Genomic DNA, 11,177 nt, shown 5'->3' with positions numbered 1-11,177 from the left:
ATTCTGAGCACACTAAAGGTTTTTTCCCCCAATTTCAGGAGCTAAGCAGACTCAGGCCCTGTTAGTTTTTAGATGCGATATCACCACGTAACACCATGGCCTGTAGCTAAAGCTTGCAAAGAATGCTTCCTGAAGCCCTGGACTACCACTACCTGTGGTAGTCCAGATGAACCAATGCTCTGATTCTAACACAGTTGCCTATTCTCTCAGTATTACATGTGAATATTTCAATCTGGAAATGGACTTATTGTGCAGCATGTTGAAGAAAGGATATAACATTCAAGGGTGTTAATTGACAAAGAAAGAAGGCTAAAGAGAGAAATGCCAAGGGATTTGTAAACTTTACCCTAATGTTGACAGAATGGATAGAGGGGCGTTTTTCTCCCACAAGAATTCAAGGTCACCCAATGACAACAACTGACAGCAGACTCAGGACAGACAAAAAGAAACTGACTTTGTGCAATGCAATTCAGTCACAAGACAAGAGGCAGGTCACTTGTTTAAATGGCTTTGGAAATGAGACTTGGCAAATTTGTAGACAGTAAGAATATTAGCAATGATTTCTACATGGACTCTCCAAGGCTTGAGGGAGCTTATTATAGAGCATCAGCTGCTGGAGAAGCAAAAGCTGGAAGGGTGGGCTGTTTCCATGCCTTGCTTGTGGGTTTCCCAGAATCATCTGGTGGACCAACACATTAGAGTAGATGGAATAACAACTGAGTGATTCTGCTATGCTTTTCTTATGTCCACAGCATAAACATAGACTTAGCTTTCCAAAATTACACTGCAATAACAATGAGCATGCCAGAATTCCCATGCTTCCCATAGAAATACCATTCCTAGTTGTCTCATGAGAAGCCATATACTTCCAGATAATTGCATACCATCCAAATAACACAGCACCACAAATCTTTGCTGAAGCCCATTATGTTTTACCACCCACAAAAAACACAATAATCATGAACAAATCATGAAACGCTGTAGTTCATAAAGCTTCTAACATAGGCAAGCTCATCCAGACTATCTGCTACTGAAATCCTCTCCCTAAGGCAGTGGTTCTCAACCTGAGGGTCCGCTGATGTTTTGGCCTTCCAACTCCCAGAAGTCCTATCAGCTGGTAAACTGGCTGGGATTTTTGGGAGTTGTAGGCCAAAACACCTGGGGACCCACAGGTTGAGAACCACTGCCCTAAGGGAATACCAACTTCAATACTTTCTAAATACCAGACAAACAATTGTATCTCCACTGACTCTTAACTTCCAAGGTATTTTTTTTAAATTTTTGCCAACATATTACCACTGCCTTATAATATTATAAATCATTTTATTGGTTATTGGTGTTTTTCCTGTTATTCTTTCAATTACTGTGAACCGCTAAATAATATTCCCTTAGGAACATATGAAGCTGCTTCAAAAACTGCTGATACATTTAGTACTAGACTTTCAGAAAGTGAACTTTCTCAAGTGTACTTGGAGACACTTTCTCAAGTGAACTTGGACTTTTCGCATAGAGAAACGAGTTAAAGCTTGGTTAAATGGGAGATTGTATAAAAATACACAGCTGTTCTACTTCTGCTTACCTGGAGGAGGAAGATCAAATTTCATTTTACGCAGTTCAGCCATGGATGCTTGCAATTGCTCTATTATAATATCATCTTCAAATTGCAAAGAAGTAGCAATTTTTTCCTGAAGGAATTCCCGTAGATCTTCCAGGGACATTTTCAATAAGCGCTCTAAATAAGCAGTTAAAATATCAGCAAAACAAAAACGGCCTGATGGTTTTGATTCAGCTTCTAATATATGATGCTGATCAGAACGAACTACTGACTATTGCTGCAGAGAATAAAGGGTGAAATCTCCAAAAAGCAAGGCTCATGTATGCTCTTGTGGTCAGACATTCTTTTCTTTACACAGGGTTCTCTCTCAAATTAATGTTATAATATCCAGCCTAGAAAGCATTTTTACTGGTTTATAACTTAATCTGTGGTATAAATACTTACTAGAATCTCTTGTACATGTATTATAAAAAGGGCTGATTCACTGATGTTTGAAGTTATATGTAAAATTGTTCAGACATTACACCTCTAGAGGGAGTAAAACTACATTTTATTTTTAAGATCACAAAGAACTACATAATCCAAAGGCTGTGTTCTGGTTTAGATAATGGATAGTACTGATCAGAACTTTAAAAAGCATTGTAAGGTAGCCAACGAATTCTGGCATCTATCAGATAAACATCTTCATATTCCCTTCCACGTTTCTATTCTGCCTCAAACTCCAAAAGGAAAAAAATATATATCCTATCACAAAGAGACATCTTTAAACAAAATTATTATAGTGTATCCCACATAGGCCTCAGGATAATTATTCACTTTTCTAAATGTATTTAAGTAAACCAAGTTATTTTTAATTTGTTTTGCTGTTAAGAATATAAAGCTTAAGGCCACCCCACACTGTGCAAAACAGCAGCTCTCTTAGACCATCTGGTAACCTTTATTGAATGTCTAGACACAAGTGAATTCCATCCAAATTAGAGCTCATTCAGAGGATTTTTTCAAAAAGGTATGGTTATGCCAATTTGTGTCTTTATGAGCAGATGAAGAATGTATTTGAAAGCAAATACATGGATGATACTAGATTCAACTCCCAAGTTGCTTAATATTTGGTAATCAAATCCAGTTTGGCTTGTTTGATTGTGCAAGGAAAGACTTTCCTGTAAGTTCAAAGAGTGCTGAATTACACACAAATATTTTCCCAATAGCTTTCACTGTGGTTTCACAGACGCTTAGGAGATGCACTACTATGTGGCATTTCAAAGACCGCTGTAAGATCTCTTCTCATAGAAAAACCAGTTATGCTGCCTGCAACATTGGTAAACAAGGTCAAACACTTAAATGCATAATACAACATAATTAATTTCTATTTTAATCCTGGCCAAAAGAAATAAGTGCAAAGTCTTCTGGGCCTTTGGAGGAATGCTGCCTTTCAAATCAGTTTCTCTTACTATATCTCTCTTTCCAAGGTGCCAGCTTCATCCAAACCAAACATGTCAAGCAAACATCTTACTTTTATGCAGTTTGAGAATGGTGTATGCCATGGCTGTCAGCACTCTCTCTCCTTCCAGGATGTAGATATCCCACAGCCGCAGTGTTAGAGTAAAGGGGGTCTGTTTATAATGTTAACAAAATAAGATGTGATGAACTTGCACAGAAATCATAATACATATGCTCAGAATCAACATATCAACAAGTGTGTATTTTAGGCTAAAGCCAAAGCTAAATGCTCTGTGTATCTTTCTGTATCCAGCAGGCCAATATGCTGGTGCAGTGCTGTTACAAGCAGATCAGTCCAACCCCAAATTCCATACATTATAATTCTCTTTGTTTTTCATTCAAACCTTACTCTAATCCCACATCATAAAAATACATGCAAGAAGAAGAAAAAATATATGTATTGTGAATAGCTCCAAGTAAATAGCACGAGTAAAGATTTTGTAGGGTGCTGAAGTTCTTCATACCCGATCAATGAAGCATTGGAGAAACCACTTTGTTGTATAAATCCCTGTAGACATCTGTTCTTTGTCCTGAGGAAGAGAAAATATTCATTTTAATGGGCAAATAACAGGATGCTTACAAGCAAAATTGTTTGAATACTAAACATTGTGATTTATGTTCTTGAAACATTCTTATATTCCCAAACATATGAAAAATTATGCCATGTTTTGCTTGATCTTCCCGAAAATAAATTTACTGCTGAAGGAAAAAAATATATCCTTGCCAATTACATATTCTAAGCTATCATTTATGTTTATTTCCTCTTGGATAACCAATGTGTTGTCCCTTTTTTCTTTTCATATGTTATAATGCTGCAAACATTTGCAAATTTGTGGCATTTTATTTCAAACTAGTCGACCCCTGCCACGCATTGCTGTCAGCCAGTCTGTGTATATGTGTTTTGTTTGAGTTTATATATATTTGTGTACATGTGTATATATGTATGTTTGCGTATATATATGTGGTTTTGTGCATATGTTGTAATGTATTTTTAATTTTTGGCGTTTAAAGTGTTTTCTGCTGTGTTTCTCAGTGTTTTATGAGTGATGGTCACTCGTTGGCCTGATAGGTGTAATGTGTCCAAATTTGGTGTCGATTCATCCAGTGGTTTTTGAGTTATGTTAATCCCAAAAAGGAACATTACATTTTTATTTATATAGAAGATTGGAAAGTAAATATTTATCTCAAAATAACCAGTATATTTTGTCCTCCCAGAACATATCTGGAAAAGCCCTTCAAGCGCTCTCTGATCAGTTGCTAGAGAATCCTATGAGATGGCCAAAATATGAATACATGTTTTACAACAACAGGTAGGAATCTGCTATCCCTTCTGCACCTGTCTAATGGAATTCTTAGAAAAGGAAATATACTATAATGACTAATCTGTCTGTTATCAAACTGGCAACCTGAAGGAGAAATATCTAGTGTTCCAAACTGGAGTTTTCAATCAATTTGTTGTTGCTGTGTGCCTTCATGTTTTTCCAAATTACGGTAATCTTATCAGGGAGGTTTTCTTGGCAAGATTTGTTCATAGGAGGGTGCCTTTGACTTCCTCTCAGGTTGAGAAAGTGTGACCTGCTCAAGGTCACCCAGTGGGTTTCCATAGCTGGGTTGGCTTTTAAACCCTGGTCTCCAGAGTCATGGTCCAATGCTCAAACTACTATACCACACTGTCTCTTTTCAGTCAACATCAACAGGATATTTCTGTACGGCATCAAAGTAACTATTTTTAAGACATTAAACTGAAATGCTACCTCTATAAAAGCCCCAAATACATATCCCTCCTGAGTTAAAGGTTTTTTAGGTTATCAGGCATCTCTGTCCAATTTGTTATTTTTCTAGAAAAGTGACAGCAACTGAAGTAAGCTGGGTTGCAAACTTGCAGGTGGGGGTGCTATAAGTGATAATGATGACAAGATCATTTTCCTTTTATATAATATAAAGTTTGGTGCCAATATATAGCAAAATAGTAGTTCAAATCTATTTGGATTTACTGCAGTTTGTCACAAGTACAATCATGGCATAACTGAAACTGAAAATAAATTCAACCACACAGGATGTTAAAAAGTGGTATCTTTTAGTAAGCTATCGGAGATATATTACCATGCAGATGCTACAGTTCGCATGTAGTAGCAATGACTCATCAGTAACTAAAATAAATCATCTCACATTAACTTGAAATAAATATCTGCTTCTGCTTTCCCTTAATATTCTTATGGTTTTAAATATATTTAACCAGTCTTTCCACAAAGTGGAGTCCACGACATACAAGTGTGGAGAAAAGCAAACCATAGACCACCTATTACAATGCAACCTGAGCCCTGCCACATGCACAATGGAGGACCTTCTTACAGCAAGACCAAAGACACTCCAAGTGGCCAGCTACTGGTCAAAGGACATTTGGTAGAAAGCCAAAAAATGCATTATAACTGTACCTTCAATTCACTTCTGATATGATAAATAAATACCAGTCTTTCCAACCACAACTGTGAAATAATTTAGATAAATGCTATCTTTTTTACTGACTAAAGAAATGAAAGAACTACAAGGGTACATGGCCAAGTTTTTGTTTTTATTTTTTAATGCATGATAAGATAAAAGTCATTCAAAATTAACTGTAAATAACAAATGCTCATGTAACAACAGGAAATATTACCATGTGCTTCTTCAGCTTTGGAAAAAGTTTATTTAAGATTGCCTCATGATGGGCTTGGAATCTCTGCAGCTTTGGGAATCCAGGAATGAAAAACCCTTAGAAGGGAAAAACAAACCAACAGCTAAAAACAGCCTGAAAGCGTTAAAAGAAAAGCTAAGCAGCACAATATTTAATGAGGGTAACATATGGAGGCTTCCATTCTCTAAGACCTCAGTTTTAATAGTACCCAACAAAGTGTTGGGTGTGTGTGTGCATGGCTCGGGCTTGTCTCATCCAGGATATACATATAACAGCAGAATTCTCCCTGCAGTGTGGCACTAGGCACCATCATCACATTAAATGGTTCCTTTTAACCCAAGGTTTTTGATGGCTGTCCAGTGGTCTTTTAAACTGTGATTAACAATTGCTTATATTTTAGAAAGATAGATAGATCCATCCTTCTTTTTCAACAGAAAGTCTGTACAGATATTATTAATCTCCACAGCTTCTTAACACTGTAGCATGATAAATTATACTTTAAAGTGGTCACATTTTAACTTTCTCCATTTCTCAAAGAGCCTTTTGATTCCATCAAAAAACTTCTCTTCTGCACATCATAGTTGAGAGACAGACAGAACACACACACATACACATATGCACATATATTGTGTTGTATGTATATATGTGCATGTGTATGACATGAGGAGTTTAAGATACACATAGGAAATAGGATTCCTAAAATAAATGTCTGAGACCCTCAGTTAAACTATCTGGGTTATATAGGATACAAAAATGCTAACTACAGAAAACAAAATAATGGGAAAGAAGGGTGAGTGTTTTTCAGAAAGTCTTACCATGCATTGCATGTCTTTGATTGGTAAGCAGTTGGGCCAGGGCCCAAAAGGCATCCTCCTCATTTAAATACATCAGCAGGATGGCTGCAATCTGACTCATTCCCTGGCAGTAACTCACTTCCTGGAGGATTCAAGGATGAAGAAACACATTACACAAATCAGCATCAGAGTAAAGTAGACTATGCAAAGAAAGCACAACATACAAGTTTTCCTGAAGGGGACAATGTAATAAGAGAATGATATTATCTACACAGATGTTATTTTATATTCTTGGTGGATAGGAAATTCAGAAGAAAAGACAATGGTTTCTTTAAAATACTGGTAATGTGAATCTTCCTATTCTTGGATTATCTGACTTAATCCTCTTCCTGCTGGCACGTGGAAACAGCAAATTTTGTAGCTAATTTAAGCATATTTTCTCCTCTATGCCCTTTGGCTAGAAATGAGTTAACTGGCTGTAAAAAATTGGAGTCCTGAGCCGTGAAGCTACCATTGAATGAGGCAAAAGAGGTCACAAGGAGAACTAACCAATATTTGCAATCTGGGGGTAGGAAAGAGTCACAGAGAATTTAGTCAGAAAGCATGCCTGCAAGAAGGCTCATATGTACCTACACGTAAAACAGGAAATCAAGGGTAGAGATTTTTGCAGAAGCAGCAAGAAGGATGGAATTGGGCACTTCAGAAGAAAAAAAGATTGTGCATTTGTTTTATCTGAGCTAAGTTAAATTGGTTTTCAGCATATTATACTGCCTCCTTGAAAGCACATGCTGTCAGTTTAGAACTAAAATCTTTTTTGAAGCTAAACTACAATTTTGTTGCCAAATAACAACTAACTTTCAGAACTTTCCAGTTTCCAAATGACTCTCTTAAGTTCTTACCGTGTTGTAAACAGAATAAGCTGACAAGACGTGAAACAAAGCTTGCTGCCTGCACAAGAAGAAAAGATGACAGTAAGCACGTCCTTGAGGAATATTCCAATGCCACAGTTCCAACTATTTTGTATGTCATTCCAATTATCTTGTATCTGAAGTATTTTTTAAAGAAAGCTATTGCAATTATAGAGCAAATAGGAAACAGCACAAGAACAATTGCTCTAAACATTAGGTTACTGACATTCAGACATGGGTATGATTCCCCTACAGGTGTTTTAACAAAAAGCAGCACCTGAACTGCCACAAATTCTCTCCAATCTCCATCATGATGTTGCTGTAGTCTGCCAATTTTTGCCCTCCACTGTATCTGCTGAACTACATTATGTTCTAAACACGTAGAGGACTGGCATATTGTGGAACCACCATGATGGTTAAGGATGAAATAATGTTCAGCTAATAATGTCTTGCAGAAGGTTGTGGATGGGGGACAAGGGAGGCAGAATGAGAAAGAGACTCTTTCATCTAAGACAGTGGTTCTCAGCCTGCAGGTCCCCAGATGTTTTGGCCTTCAACTCCCAGTAATTCTAACAGCTGGTAAACTGGCTGGGATTTCTGGGAGTTGTAGGCCAAAACACCTGGGGACCCACAAGTGGAGAACCTAGCAACCTAAACCTGATTCCGTAGGAAGACTTTAATTAAATTAATGTACAGAAATGCCAAATATATTTATGAAGCTATGCAAACACAACATCGGTTTTCACATAAATGGCAAACCTGATTTTTTTTTTTTTTTTTACTGTGCAGCTAGGAGTTTATGTGACTGAACACTCCTGCCATACAAAGGCATTCCTTGCATGGATAAAGATTCTAACCTAGCCTTTTTGTTGGAAGGCTAGTATTTTATGCACAAAGTGTGTTTTGCTTTGTATGAGGGAGTAGGAAGGTATATGAACCCCAACTCCTCATACTGTTTGAAGTGACACAGGCCAAGCTCAGATTTACATGTCTGTGACAGTCATTCTAGGATTTACAAGAGAAGAATGTAATTTTCTCCCAGTTCCTTCATTCTTTTTCTTTTTTAATGAAAAGTAGGCATCTCTGTCTACAATCAATAGGAAAAGACTCACCCCCACCTATCCCCACTCAAAATGAGTTAAATGGAGTTAGATATTTTTTACCACTTGGCTTTAAGATCAAGGTGACAAATAAGAGTCCCCAATAGATTAACATACACAAGTCACAACTAAGAGATGATACAATCATACAACAGATCTGCTCAATCACGCACATACAAATATCCTGAAACATCATATAATGATAAAGGTACTCTTAAAGACAAGGAATATTTTGCACCCAACATGAAATATTTGTTTTCACACACTGATTTACATACAAATGAGGAATGTGTGCAAATATTTAGGAACATTAAGAACATTATGAAAGCCATTTATCAATCATTAAAAGTCAAGCAATATCACTCTCATACACAAATGCTATCAATAGTTGCCTACAATTTAGTGGAAGTGATTGTAAACACTAAGAAGGAGTTTGACACACAGTTGGATCTGACAAACAGAGATATAAGCAGGTAACAATATGGATTATACAAGATCTGAGTCTTTGTAACATTTCTAATGAAGTTTCAGAAATGACATCATTCACATTCTAAAAAGTTGATGTCAGAGAAGGGACGAACTCTTTCAAGACAAGGGACATGTAGATATTCTGGAATAAATGCACAGGCACATCCAAAAATCTTCAAATGTAGGGAAATATCTGATAGCTAACATTAGCTTATGAGGCAATATTTATTTGATACAGTTTGTTTCCTCCTCTTAACCCAGAGGTTATGTCTTCTTTATCCAGAAATACTAAATAATTCAAAGACCTTAACTTTTTGCTGCCATCTGCCCATTTCTGACTTTGTGGAAAGGGGGTTTGCCACATGTCCAGTGCTGCTCAGTTTCTCTTCAAGGGGTCCTGAAGGAAGATAAAGTGGAGCAGGGAAGGTATGGCTCTACTAACACAAGGCCCCAGTCAAAAGCAGACATCTCAGAATTTCTGCACTTGCAGTCTGCCCAATGGTAGTACATGTCAGGGCAGATGCCCTGGAAACATGAGGGCAAGCCAGAATAATCCATTGGCTATGACCTGCATCCAGCCCAGAAAGAAGAATAGTCTAATGAAGGAGGGGAGTTTCCCTTCTCTTCTCAGCTAAGAGGGCACACAGTGTGCTGACAGCTGGGGAGGAGTCTGGGACATCTTGTGGGGCAAGGGGGGGGGGACTGTAAGCTGCAGCCTCCCCTCCCTCCCTTTCTCTTTCCCACATTAGAGCTTCTTGAATTCAGCAGGCACTAGACATGTGACATTCCCCCACCCCTCATTCACTAGGTAGATACAAATACTGGTTTCTCATATTTTAGAATACCTGTATATGTATATACATAGTGGATGAGGGATGACTAAATCTGTATTTTCCTAAAATATAAATCTAATATTCAGATACTTACCTAATTAACACCCTATTCTTAAAGAACTACCTCTCTGCCTGTTCTTCTCCCACAAGCTGTTTGTATGGAGGTGTCCTGATCTCACTGGGAACAGAGTTGATATGATCAGAGGAATAGTTGATAAAGACTGCCAGTCCTTTAATGATCAGGTCATAATATTTTATATTTGAACTTTAGATTCTTTGGAACCTTGAAAGTGGAGGCTTTCAACAACAGTTCACAACAGTGGTGAAGGAGTAGAAATAAAATGAAATAAAATAGGCACATCTGTAGCTATCTATCTTAGAGAGACATGAGATACTCACTTAACTCCATAGCGATCCCGGAACATGATATGGTTTCGAAAAGTTCTATTAACATCCAGGTCTATCTGCTTTATTTCTGATGAGAAATCCTTGGCTTGTTCTTTCATTTTCTGGATTAAGCAAAATCAGTTAAAGAATGAAATATCTTTAAAGTATCTGGAAATAACTATTCTTAGAGAAGATAGAACAGTCTGCCCACACCAACTTAGAAGGCTCCTAGCAAGCATTTCCTTGGGCTCACCATCATTGTTTTTCTGCTATAAGCTATAACCAGAAATAATATATGCTTCCTTCAAGAGATATGGTGCTTTTGGAATGTGTGCATATTAGGCCTGGGTAACAACGGAAAAATTTGTTTCTAAAATCGATTCGTTTTTTGGGGGTTTTTGCGTTTTGTTATTTAAAATAATTACAAAATTTTCCTTTTAAAAAGTTCGATATTTACGAAATTTCGTAAATGTGAAAAAAATTACAAAACATTAACGAATCGATTTCCGAAACAATAACGAATCGATTCGTTAATGGTGGACGCGACCGCGAAATACGCTAAAAAACCTCCAAAAACTTCTGAAGCTTCCCTCTCCCTCTGTTGTTGACTGTTGGTGTGATATTATAATTTTTTTTCACTAATTAAACAAAAAACAACCATAAAACTTGCCCCGCATGCGGAAACATGCGGAAATAATAACGAAACGACCTCAAAACAATAACGAAACGAATACAATAACGAAATACGAAGCATTTACAAAACTATTTAAAAATTCGTTTTTTTAAAAAAATTGCTCCAGAATGGTTCGTTATCATTTTGTAATTAAAAAAATTAACGAATTATTAACGAATTACAAATTAACGAAACGAAACCGCCCAGCCCTAGTGCATATCACTATGTTTACTCGCTCTCAAAGAAGTCTAAACAGCAACACTGGGCAATAAAGACCGCCATAATGTT

At 37.1% G+C, this 11,177-nt stretch overlaps 1 protein-coding gene across 6 annotated transcripts in view; it reads right to left on the bottom strand.

Annotated features, from left to right (window-relative positions):
* LOC132771497 (USP6 N-terminal-like protein) overlaps positions 1-11,177 on the bottom strand; it is an 87,258-nt gene that overhangs the window by 8,215 nt on the left and 67,866 nt on the right. For all 6 annotated transcript variants that reach the window (XM_060769613.2, XM_060769623.2, XM_060769604.2 and 3 more), the window contains 7 exons: positions 10,229-10,338; positions 7,420-7,468; positions 6,542-6,662; positions 5,709-5,803; positions 3,517-3,582; positions 3,066-3,165; positions 1,580-1,732 (listed from right to left, as the gene is read on the bottom strand). In XM_060769613.2, the coding sequence (XP_060625596.2) occupies positions 1,580-1,732; positions 3,066-3,165; positions 3,517-3,582; positions 5,709-5,803; positions 6,542-6,662; positions 7,420-7,468; positions 10,229-10,338 (694 nt within the window). The remainder of the gene's footprint in view (positions 1-1,579; positions 1,733-3,065; positions 3,166-3,516; positions 3,583-5,708; positions 5,804-6,541; positions 6,663-7,419; positions 7,469-10,228; positions 10,339-11,177) is intronic.

The sequence above is a fragment of the Anolis sagrei genome, chromosome 1 (genome assembly GCF_037176765.1).
Source record: "Anolis sagrei isolate rAnoSag1 chromosome 1, rAnoSag1.mat, whole genome shotgun sequence".
In the NCBI taxonomy this organism is placed as follows: domain Eukaryota; kingdom Metazoa; phylum Chordata; class Lepidosauria; order Squamata; family Dactyloidae; genus Anolis; species Anolis sagrei.
This window is presented reverse-complemented; position numbering and strand designations above follow the sequence as displayed.